General features: G+C 46.4%; 1 protein-coding gene across 1 annotated transcript; it reads left to right on the top strand.

Annotated features, from left to right (window-relative positions):
• Positions 1-1,789: 1,789 nt before the first annotated feature.
• mep1a.2 (meprin A, alpha (PABA peptide hydrolase), tandem duplicate 2) lies at positions 1,790-11,826 on the top strand (the record flags this gene model as incomplete). Its single annotated transcript, XM_083933950.1, has 14 exons — positions 1,790-1,852; positions 1,952-1,976; positions 2,071-2,124; positions 2,223-2,260; positions 2,335-2,410; positions 2,509-2,626; positions 2,993-3,168; positions 4,828-5,049; positions 5,961-6,107; positions 7,053-7,268; positions 8,278-8,724; positions 9,879-10,052; positions 10,256-10,460; positions 11,676-11,826. 14 exons carry the CDS (start codon positions 1,790-1,792, stop codon positions 11,824-11,826), a joined length of 2,112 nt encoding a protein of 703 aa, XP_083790076.1.
• Between the last annotated feature and the right edge of the window lie 896 nt (positions 11,827-12,722).

Here is a 12,722-nt window from a genome sequence, read left to right as displayed (position 1 = left end):
TCTATGACTTATTCATGATTTACAGAGATCAAGCTGGGAGGAGGCCTCGGGGAAGACCCAGGACCAGGTGGAGAGATTAGATCTCCACACTGGCCTGGGAACGCCTCAGGATCCCCCAGTTAGAGCTGGTTAATGTGGCCCGGGAAAGGGAAGTTTGGGGTCCCCTGCTGGAGCTGCTGCGCCCGAGACCTGACCCCGGATAAGAGGCTGAAGATGAGATATAAGAAGTCTTTTTTGAACTGTAAGCATGTAGACGTGCTCTGTAGAAACACAAAACACAAGCATCAACCTGAGAACGATGGGTCGCCTTTAAGTTACGTGCTCCTAACAACAACTTCAGAAGCCGACCTTTCGACTGTAAATGACCTTTACCTTTTTTTTTTGTGGAAGAACGTGCAGCAAAGGGCGGCAGTTTGGAGTCGAAGCAGGGCCCCTGTGGCGATGACTTAGCCTCTTTACACGGGGGGCCCCTGGCTCGACCTTCACTGGGGATTGAAAGTTTGGATATCTTGACCTCTGCCGCCTCAGTTCAACCTTTTTTATTGGTCTCTTCTCTCTCGGACCCTGAGCTTTATGGAGGTGAATGAAATGTGCTCCCATGATATCAACTAAATCAGCTGAGTCGTCATTTGATAGACAGCGAAACAGAACAATTATTATCGGATCTGAATATGTCATAAAGCTGCTTATCAGGTATTAATGGTGTTATGGCACGACGGATCGAAGTGTCAGCATTCTTTGATTTCATCTTTACTCTCTATCCAGCACTTTAACGCACACATGAAGGCATTACCACTCAGCAGGTTGGAGTAGTGCAGGAGTTTAAATATTGCAATTTTGATTTTGATTGCAATTTTAGGTTTACTTTTAACGCTGAGTGTATTTTTAAAAGTAATGCAGCGCTTGCATCTTATCAGAGAATTGAATACTTTGGATCTGGTCTCTGAGGGTCGTGTAGAAAGCGTGCTGTGTTACAAATACACAGTTATGTGCATGTTATGGTCACCTGGGGGTTAAACAATTGCAAAAGAAATGGCAGAAATGATTCAAAATGTCCGGTAAAATCAAAGGGAAGGAGCAGAAACAGCTGGGATGGAGTCATGACGAGAGTCGAACAGAGAGCACAGAGGACTCTGGCTGATCCCAGTCGCCAATGAATTTCAAAAACTCCCGTCAGGACGGCGTCAGAGCTGCCAACAACCCAAAATATTCATAAGAAGTAATTCATACTGAACGCAAGTACAATATTACATTCATGAACACATCCCAGGACATTTTAGACCCATGTCCCTCACCTTTTTACTCTTTCTTATTCTTTCTTTGTGTCTTGGATGACATGTTATCTATTTAACGCGTGTTACTGTGTGATTTCATGTGGTGAAAGGAAAGATTAGGTACAAACACTTTCTTCTGACAGAAATAGGAAACTCTCGTTCTGCATCGAAGGTTGCTTCGTGAAGGACTGACCTACATGACTCGGTAAAACTGTCATTGAGAGGTCAGAGGTCAAACCCATGAACGACACAAGTGCCTGTTTTATAAGACTTAAGCTCATAGTTCATATCAAGCTGTTGTTGATCTGTTGCCTCAGCGCGGGGTCGAGCTCGTTACCTGTGCTTGCCAGAACACCTGACTACACGTCGGCCATATAAGAGGCAACGAGGACACGCGTGAAATGCCTGTTACTAATTAAACACCCCGGTCCTGATCAAAGTTCCTCTCCAGCGGCCGTCTTTATGGGCATGTTTACACTGGCATCAGAGAATCACGTTTGCGTCTGGACACCGACATGGACTCCAGAGACAGACTGAAGAAAATTGCTGCACTGATTGGACTCTTTGCGGTTTTGAAGGTAGGGAATTTATATTATGAGTATGTAAGTATTTGAAATTGAGTCACTCTGGGGATCAGAAATTGAAAATGTAGTGACATATCTCTCTTTATGTGCCAGGTGCGAGCTGTTCCGACACGTACCGGTTGGTTCTTATTAACTTTACTGATCATATGCACATAAAACATGCTTGTTTGTGACTGTTTCAATGTAAATAAATACATAAATGTATCTTCTAGGTGGTAATGTAGATGCTGGTGAACTGAGGGACGACATACTTGAGATCAACAGAGGTAAACTCTCTTAACCCTGTCTCCTCTGGTTACATGTGATCTTATGCTTTGTTGCCAGAGATTCATATGCACTAAATATGCGTTGTTCCCATTTTTAGGCTTGACACACTTGTTTGAGGGAGACATTGCTGGTGATGTGAGTATACAGAGAGTCTGAGTGGAGATGACGTTGGTCAAGAACTTGCTCTGAACGCCTTCGTTGTGTCTCAGCCCAGCAGGAATGCGATCCTCGATCAAACAAGAAGGTGGAAGTTCCCCATCCCCTACATCCTGACGGATTCTTTAGGTACACTGCGCCAAAGGGAAACACTTCCACCTGCAAATAATCTGACGAACACGCCGACGTACGTGTACTGATTTAGAAATTAATTTCCATTCTTCCAGAACTGAATGCCAAAGGTGTGATCCTTCAGGCTTTGGAGGAGTACCGTTTGAGGTCTTGTGTGGATTTCAAGCCCTACGAAGGAGAGAGCAGCTACATCTCCTTCACCAAGCTGTCGGGGTGAGCCGCAGAGTTCCTCGCCACATCTGCAACTGTGTGGACGCAGGGGTGTCAAAGTGACCCAGTAAAGGGTCGCTGTGGCTGCAGGTTTGCATCCCAACCAATCAAGAACACACCTGATCCAACAAATCAACTGTGTGAAGGCAATTCAGGTGATTGCATGACTCAAGTCAGGTGTGTTCTTGCTTGGTTGGGATGAAAACCTGCAGCCACAGCGTCCACAGACCCCCCTGAGAGCGTGCAGTCAAGTCATTCAAAGCATTACGATGAGGAAATGTCGATGTGACGAAATGCTATGTAGTGCTCAGTAACGGCACCTTAGATTGATTGTGTTATCATTTGAATTTTTCCATTTCATCACCTCAGTTGCTGGTCGTATGTTGGAGATGATAGAAAAGGGCAGAATGTGTCCATTGGGGCCGGGTGTGACACTAAGGCCATCGTTGAGCATGAGCTCCTCCACGCTCTGGGCTTTTATCACGAACAGTCTCGCTCGGATAGAGACGACTACGTCAAGATTTGGTGGGACCAGATTGAAGAAGGTGGGTCGCAGCTATTTCTTGTGTTTGGTTTATTCAGGGCTGAATTAACAAATTTCTATATTTTCCAACCAGGACTCTATTGTCCCATGTATTTCTGTGTAAGTGACTCATGGAAACAGTTTTTTTATGGATCAGGCTGTTAAGACGTGATGTAACACCCTTTCAAAATAGGATTTTTGGGTCCAAGCCTCGTATTTCTCCAATGCAGCATGTTCCCCGATGTTTGAACTGATCTGAGTTTCTAAAAAACAACCTAAATGTCCTTTAAACTCTTTCTTATGGATGAAAAAGAGTCTAACTGACCAAAGAGGTGATCGTAATTGTTCACATGTTCGGCCGTTGTGTTTGTTTTGTTTCAATGGAGCGTTTGGACCCAGAAATCTTATTTTGAAAGGGTGTTACGTCAGACTGAACGGCCGGACAGAGCGTGAGCACTGGCCACCACGAACCAGGCTGCAGTGTAATCGAACGCGGCACCTGCGCACCGACAGATGCCCACTTAAGTGCTTGTTCCTGCCACTGACAGGCTCAGATTACTCTTCCAAGTGTCTGACTACACTGTGGAAAGATGGAGACGTTTCCGTTATCCTGCCGTGTGTTGGTGTGTAGCCACTGATGCAGGTTAACACAGTAACATTAGCTAATAGCATTAGCTTACCTCTGCTCTGTCTGCAACATGTGTCTCCACTCCACAGTGTTTTTCTTGATGAAATTGTGCTTTGGGAGTAAATTTTCAAGCCTAACTTTGAAACTTAAAGGAGTTTAAGCAAAAAGATTCTTCAAATTCCACGATCAAAACCCTCCTAGGAAAAATACGACCAACCAACAACCAGACTCAAACTGAAAACAATTTCAGGATGCAGATATTCATTGAACCCACCTCATATGAATTTATTAAAATTATCTCTCATCTGAACTTATCTGGGGTCAGGTCTCAGGGGCAGCAGCTCCAGCAGGGGACCCCAAACTTCCCTTTCCCGGGCCACATTAACCAGCTCTAACTGGGGGATCCTGAGGCGTTCCCAGGCCAGTGTGGAGATCTAATCTCTCCACCTGGTCCTGGGTCTTCCCCAAGGCCTCCTCCCAGCTGGACGTGCCTGGAACACCTCCCTAGGGAGGCGCCCAGGGTTCATCCTTACCAGATGATCCTGAACCACCTCAACTGGCTCCTTTCAACACAAAGGAGCAGCGGCTCTACTCCGAGTTCCTCACGGATGCTGAACTTCTCCCCCTCTCTCTAAGGGAGACTCCAGCCCCCCTCCTGAGGAAACACATTTCAGACGCTTGGACCTGGACCTCGTTCTTTGGGTCCTGACCCAGCTTTCATGACCACAGGTGAGGGTAGAAACCAGGACTGAGCGGTAGATCCAGAGCTTTGCCTTCCTCAGCTCTCTTTTCGTCACAACGGTGCGGTAGAGCGACTGCAACACCGCCCCCGCTGCTCTGATTCTCCGGCCAAACTCACGCTCCATCGTCCCCTCACATTTCACCAAAAGGTCCTACAGTAGCTCTTCTGGAACTGTTAATCATATGTTAGCAGCCTGGTTGTATAAACACATACAGAGGGACAGGTTTTAAAGCCTCTACATATATAAATGTGGGAACACTGTTTGAAGAGTTGATTTACTGTCCCATTACAACGTTACGTTGTCTTTACAGGGATGGGGCACAATTTCAATAAGTATGAGGATGACTTCATCACCGATCTGAACACCCCGTATGATTACGAGTCCATCATGCACTACAGGCCGCTGTCCTTCAACAAGAACGAGACCATCCCCACAATCACCACCACCATACCCTATTTTAATGAGGTCATAGGCCAGCGGCTGGACTTCAGCGCTGTGGACATCACCAGGCTCAACCGCATGTACGACTGTGGTGAGTGTCTCCTTTCACTTACACCGATAGAGATGGTAACTGGTTCACATCCTGGCAATGGTCAAAAGGTGAGATCCAGGTATCATCTCATCTTCAACCGCTTATCCAGGGTCGGGTCCACGTGTGTAGGTAAATCATCGCCCTTTTTCGGCAAATATACGAGACAGTTTTTTACTTGTAACAACTATTAACGGAGAAATCCAGGAGAGTCGCTAACAGCCGAATGTGGCTAACAGTGATTAGCTCGGGGCAGCACGGTGAACGCATTCAAAGGTCTTTATTAACCACTAATGCTGCTGAAAATAACAGCAAACCTCTGCAGCAGCATGAGAAGAGTCCCTACACACACAACAAAGCAGCAACAGCGTAGTTAGTGAACCCAGAGTTTATTAAAAGAGTGTTTTAAAGACTTACCTACTGGCCCCTGTACCAGCTCCTCTCATAGTAAAGTCCATTACAGTGGATTACCAAAGTCAATCCCAAAGGAAGGAGCCCATTGCTGCTTTGTTTTGTGTGTAGGGACTCTTCTCATGCTGCTGCAGAGGTTTGCTGTTATTTTCAGCAGGATTAGTGGTTAAAAAAGACCTTTGAATGCCTTCACCGTACTGCCCCGACCTAACCATTGTTAGCCACGTCCGACTGTTAGCAATTTCCCCGTTAATAGTTGTTACAAGTAAGAGAATTGTCTCGACGGCTGGATTTGATAAGTGTATTTGCAGAAAATGACCCTGAAATGATTTCATGCCGAGATTTCACTTTAAAACCGCACTAAAACAATTATCATCTACATTTCACAACTTTCAAGATTGAAGTTTCTTCTATTTTGAGTTCACTCCGCTGCCACAGATGGGTCATATTTCCTCTGTGTGGGGCTTTAAGTTTGTATGCTGACTGTCGTTGTCCTGTTCCAGCCAACACACACACTCTCCTGGACCAGTGTTCCTTTGAGCTGATCAACATCTGTGGAATGATCCAGAACGAGGACGACAACGCGGACTGGGTCCAGACTCTGAGCAGTCCCGCGGACACAGACCACACCTTGACGGGGCGCTGCAGAGGTCCTGAGCTACAACACACACAACGTTTTCTATTTATCACACACCCCTGTTCCATATGGAGGCTCCATGTTTGCTGTTTGATACTGATTTGCAAGCAAGAGCGGTTGTGGCTCAGTGGTAGAGTGGGTCGTCCTTCATTCGAGAGCTCGGCGGTTCGCTCCCCTGGTCCACATGTCGAAGTGTCCTTGGGCAAGACACTGAACCCTGATTTGCTCCCTGTGCTGCACATGGGTGTGTAAATGTGGTGTGGATGGTTAGATTAGATGGTCTGTGACACTTTTTACATCAGTCAACCTGCTGGCTGATGTAAAAAGCCTCACTAATAGAGCGCTGCATTTAGCATATGTTTGCTGCTATATTCATATTCTGAATATGAAGTACACTTCCTTTAAGCTTGTCATCACGGTAGACTTTAGAAATTGGAGAGGAGGGTCCAAACCAGGGACGGAGTGGCCCTTGGGACAACCGTGAGATTTCCCGGTAAGCTCAAGGGAACCGGCCGGCACACCGCCCTGTGCAGCTGTGTGATGTTCATGACTGGCCCATTGAGCTAAAACTCTTCACAATCAAGCACGTTCCTGTGAAAATCTCAGAAAATCTCTATAAACCGTAGCTACAGAGAGTCCAACCACTGTATCCAACACTTGTTGTGTCTCTACAGCTCACTCATGGTTGCTACAGTGTCACACTCACTCTCATTAATCCAGCCTACTGGTTTTTGTTTAGCCTCAGACACCCCCCTGTCCTGGTGGAGGGGATACGTTGGGCCCGTTGTGGGCGCCGGTGCAGTCAGATAATAACCCTGGGGAGGGGGAGTTTTCCACCCACTCCTTACCCTAATCCTTTTCATACAGTCCCCAGAAACATTTACATCAATAACAACAGGGCATGAATAACCTCATGCTCTGATCCCAGACATCATTATATGATCCTTTCTCCTTCTAGATTCTGGATACTTCATGAAGTTCGACACATCCTCCGGTGCAGTTGGAAGCAGCGCCCTGCTGGAGTCACGTATCCTCTACCCCAAGAGAGACGAGCAGTGCCTGCAGTTCTTCTACAAGATGACCGGAGCCGCCGGGGACAAGCTGGTGGTATGGGTCAGGACTGATGATGGGACAGGGACTGTGCGCAGTGTCAGGAAGATCCACACCATCACAGGTAGTTTATTTGATCACTCATATGCCAAGGTGTTATGCTTTCTGTCCATGTAGAAGTGGAGTTTATTACATATTCTGAGACTTATATGAAAGACATGCTTTAGAAATGGGTAGGCTGTAATATGATATTTTAATCAAAGATATTGGCGTCATGAAACTAGACTACCAAATCCATTAGTAGCGACCATGGAGGCTCAGTAACGCTCCAAAGTTCGGCTTAATGGGGAAACCTGGCGTTTCCAAAGGGGTCCCTTGACCTCTCACCTCAAGATATCTGAATGAAAATGGGTTTTGTTGGTACCCACGAGTCTTCCCTTCACAGACATGCCCACTTTATGCTATGGTGTATTTGAATATTTGTAGTGAGAGCAGCTTTTGTGACTTGAGATGCTGTATAAAAGTATCTGCTGTGATCTCTTGGATCATCACGGCCTCATGAAACTTTACAGCCACCAACTAGAGACCTGGAGGATTCAGAGGATGGGTTTCTTTGGTGTATCGCCAATAAGGGGATTTGCTCGCCATCCAATCGGCATCTTGCTGAAATCTCCAAATGTCAGAAGATTCTGAAACCAAATCACAGCAGAGATTTTTCTACGGTGTCTCCGTAACAAATGTAAGGACCTCCCAAATTTGTGCGACAACTTATGACACATGATAGAGCATGAGAATGGCCATCATATACTTCCATCACAATGTTGTAAGCCCCTATACACTCTAAGCTTTCAACATTGTGTGCCTAACAAAAAAGACACCAATGTTTATTAGAGATTTATAAGAATTTGAGACGCGGTACGGTTGCACTAGCACTGGTCAAAGGAACTAGACTTTACCTGTAAAACGTGCTGGGGCACGGTACGGATGGCCAGTGTGAGTGCCCCCTAAGGGTTAAAATATTTGGTACTCCTAAAGTGGCATGTCCCCCCACCCCCCGGCCCTCCAAACACACACACACACACACATTTGAAATGGTCTAGAACTGCCACTGCACCTGCTTTTGTGTCTTTCAGGTGACGGGGATGCTGCCTGGAAAATTGCCCATGTGACTCTCAAGGTGACAGAGAAGTTCCGCTATTTCTTCCAAGGCATCAGAGGATCATCCACTTCCTCAGGCGCCATTTTAATCGATGACATCACTCTCACTGAGACCATTTGTCCCAATGCTGTCTGGCAAATCCATAACTTCACCGGTGTTCTCGTCACCACTTCTCCTGGCAGTCCTGTTAGAAGCAAGTGCTTCACCAACGCGGAGGGCTACTCGTTCGGTATCAGTGTTTACCCGAACGGAAGAGTGAGTGCCTACACAGACTATGTTGAGATCGACTTCCACCTCTGCAGTGGGGAAAATGATGCCGTGATGGAGTGGCCGGCAAAAAACCGGCAGGTGACCATCGTTGCCATGGACCAGGACCCTGATGTAAAACTGAGAATGTCTTCCACGAGGAGCTTCCCAACAGGTGGGCCCGAGTAACTGGCATGAAGGAAAACAAGACTTTGGTAACACTTTCTATAAAACCCACCTACAGTGCATTATGACGGCCTTCAGAGTGGATTCAATGCTACATGGCTACACTCATAGTATGCTAATTGTCCAAGTTAAGTTAGGTATTATTATGCGTGTTAAAGGCGCTGGAAACCCAAATCCACAATATCTAATTTAGGAGTGTATGTACATTCAGTAAGCATTCAAAAGTATTAAAGGTTGAATGAGCAGGACATCGCCATCTAGTGTCTCAAGATCGTACAAAAAAGGAGTCCAGCAGTGGGGTTGCCAGGTTAGTCAGACCCGGCCCAGTAGCTCCAGGAGACCGGAGTCTGTTTGAGCCTGTTTGAACCCGTCCCCTCCAGAAAATCACAGCATCAAAACAAGGATTAGAGGAGTTTGACTGACAGTTAGCGTTAGCCGTTAGCGTTAGCCGTTCCAGCTAAGTGCAGATGAAAGTGATGTTAGCATCAAGGAGAAGCGTAGCCATGTGGGCGTGCGTTTGAATGGCGTTCCTCTCCTTTCTCTCAGTCCATGGAGTGAATGCTCGGCCTATAGTGACTCTGGTTGTTGCCCGTCTCCGCTCACTCAGCTGCTGGGACAAAGAACGCCCCCTTCACAAAAACAAGGATTAGAGGAGTTTGACCTTTATTTTTCTGGATTATTTTTATTTGGGGGATGTCAGTTTGGGTTTTTTTCTCTGGATCCTTCTGTTGAATATGGACCGGGCTCCTGAAATTGGGGCTTTGATCCGTAAATTCACGTTAAACACAAAGGGAAAATCTCCTTTACCCACATGTTGTTTTCTTTCTGAGCTTTGCCTCCACGCTGTTAGCACATCACACGCTTCAGTCATCTGATTGGTTGGTTTGGCCCGTATGTTGGTGACAGACAGATGGTTTATCCAATCAGAAACCAGGATTTTCACCCCTTCACAAAGATCTTTAAACCAGAGTTCAGATGGATCTTCTGAGACTAGGAGACTCATCCATCTGGCGGAGTCAGGTTAACCTTTAGTGTGGTTCACCTCTGAAAGCTCTTGATCAAATCCTGGTGACTGTAATGTTTTCATCTCCCAGCCTGACATCCTGTCTGTGTGTTTGTTTTTATTGACTGTTTCCCCTTCAGGCGATGATGTCGTCTGGGGCAAACCAACAGCTACCTCAGGAGCAACGTGGGACGACAGCTGCGAGTGCTTCCGCAGTCTGGACATTGGCTGGAACACATTCATTTCTCACAAACAGCTGCTCAGGAGGAGCTTTCTCAAGAACAATGACCTCATCATTACTGCCGACTTCAATGGTGAGAATCAGAAATATGCGCTCTTCTACCGAGCTCAGCTAAGTTTCTACATTCCTCAAAAACATATGCACAATTTCTTCCCGCTGCTCAGATTCCCCCGGCTACTTTAATTCTTGTCCCACATCTCTTACAAATTCAAATCTTGCCATCTTGAGTGAGCAAACACTTCATTTAAGATGTTCATGAACTTGCTGTTTCGTTAGATTTGACCCACCTGATCAAGACTGAGGTGCCCGTGAAACCGGCCGCACCGAGCGACGACATCACCGACGAGAAACCCATCAGCAAGGTGGAAACGAGAGCGGAGGTTCCCAAACACAGGGAAGCGCGTGCTGCCAACCCCTGTAGTCCCAACCCTTGTTTTAATGGAGGCGTGTGCGTGGAGAGGGAAGGGGAACTCTCATGCAGGTGAGAATCTGTGTCTGCAGGTGGATATGCAGCACATGTGGATTTGCATGTTAATTGTGGGAATTGAGTTATTTTTTTAGTATTAGAGATATTTTGTCCAGTCCTCCTTTCCAAAAGATGTGAATTTCAAGGTCAATAAGAGTTTGAGGCAAATACCAGGTTCTGTCACCAATCGTCAAAAAGAACGCAAACAAGTGCATTTCCCTAAATATCAAACTAATCCTTTAAAATGAATGTGAACCAACCTATTTTAGTCCCAACACAAAACAATCTTTTCTTCAAACGTCTCTCTGTTATTACAGTACGACAGAGGAGGGTTAGTCATCCCAAAGGGATCAATGAAGAGAAGTCTAAGGGCGCACTCCCACTGTGCCTCCGTCCCATGCCCCGTGCTTTAGGGTCCTTGTCCCCCCCTCCAGGCCCGTTTGTACTCACACTACCTGGGCCTCGGTGAATGCTTTTTGCTGCCTATACGTCATCACGCCGTAACACGTCACACGCATTGATGACGTCATGGCGATGCGTGGCTTTGTTTCCAGATCTTTCCGTAGACCTCAGAGTTTTTGTGCGTCTTGTCGACTGTTTTTGAATCTTTTCATCGACCAAATCTGCAGTAAACACTCCACCTCCGCATCACACCAACGTGAACCTTTCACCGACATTGTTTGAAATGTCCGCGCATGGTCCGCACAGGAAATGACCTCAGAACCGCCGTAGGCCTCGTGCTCGTACACGTGCGCACGCTCGTGCTCGTACACGTGCAAACGTGCTTTACAAAAGCCCACCTCTCCCAAACGGGCCGTGGACGGCAACCGTGCCGCTCCTAGGCGCGGAGCTGTTGCACTCACACTGGTCATAGGAACCAGACTTTAGCCGTGAAACCTGTTTGGGCATGGGACGGAGGAACAGTGGGAGTGCGCCCTAAGTCTAGGGTTTACTATCTTTCCTTATATTCACACATTCATCTAAATGCAATCCTGGTGTTTGGTATCAGACAGATCTCTGTACACTGCTTAAATTACTCTTGTTAGCCAGATCTCTCTATCTTTATTGTCACTGTCCAGACTTTTCTACTCTACGCAGTTTATTCAGTGCCTGGCCAAAAATAATCCAAAGTTTAGCAAAATTGTTCATGTCGACACTGTAGTTCCTAGCAATTACTAATGCTTCATGGAATAAATTTTTCATTAAACAAATGTGTTTGCTGATTGTCAGGTGTGCATCGAGCCAGACCACCTACTACGCAGGTAAGAGATGCGAGGAACTGAAGGTAGACAGAGGCATTCTGGGAGCTCTGATCGGTGGAACAGCAGGGTTCGTAGTTTTGACTCTGGCCATCTTCACCGTCATCAAGAGAGCTCAGTGAAACGTTTCAGAAGAATCATCAAACCCCAGCAAAATAGAAGTTTAGAAGCTCGTCTCTGGACGTTAAATCCATCCTGGGACTGTGTTGGGTCCCAACATGAAACCACAACCACAATGTCAAATTTCTAGTTCTCCCAAATTACCAGCATTTTGCAGGAGAGCCTGATTTGTGTGTTTTAAAGTTTGTTTCATGTGTGCGACAAAAAAAGAATCACATGTAGGCTGCAACATTAATTCTGTTCTCAAGCGTGTATAGTTTGGGTACAGTCTGTGGTTGAAACTTCTGAATAATGAACGAACGAAAAGACGCTGTTTTCCTTCTCTTTATTTCACTGCATGTTTTTTGGATACACTGGTTAGACACACACATATTTACAGGTTATAGTTCAAGTCAAACGGTCTTTTTACTTTCACTTTAAAACAAAACGATCAAACCAAGCCAAACTGGTGAATCCAACAAAAAATCTTTATACATCTCCTCTTCAGCCTCTTATCCTGGATCAGGTCTCGGGAGCAGCAGCTCCAACAGGGGAACCCAAACTTCCCTTTCCCGGGCCACATTAACCAGCTCTAACTGGGGGATCCCGAGGCGTTCCCAGGCCAGTGTGGAGATCTAATCTCTCCACCTGGTCCTGGGTCTTCCCCGAGGCCTCCTCCCAGCTGGACGTGCCTGGAACACCTCCCTAGGGAGGCGCCCAGGGTTCATCCTTACCAGATGATCCTGAACCACCTCAACTTTCAAAATCTTTATACAGTCAGTTCGATGTGGGCGTACAGAACGTTCACTTAAAGCTGCGGTCTAAGAGTCAGCTCCGCGCTGAGTGGACACGATGATACGGGCGCTCTGGAGTATTGCAAGACAAAAAAGAGGCTCTAGGTTCACGTAGAGGAGCATAA

This window comes from Echiichthys vipera (assembly GCF_963691815.1).
Source record: "Echiichthys vipera genome assembly, chromosome: 19".
Lineage (NCBI taxonomy): Eukaryota > Metazoa > Chordata > Actinopteri > Perciformes > Trachinidae > Echiichthys > Echiichthys vipera.
This window is presented reverse-complemented; position numbering and strand designations above follow the sequence as displayed.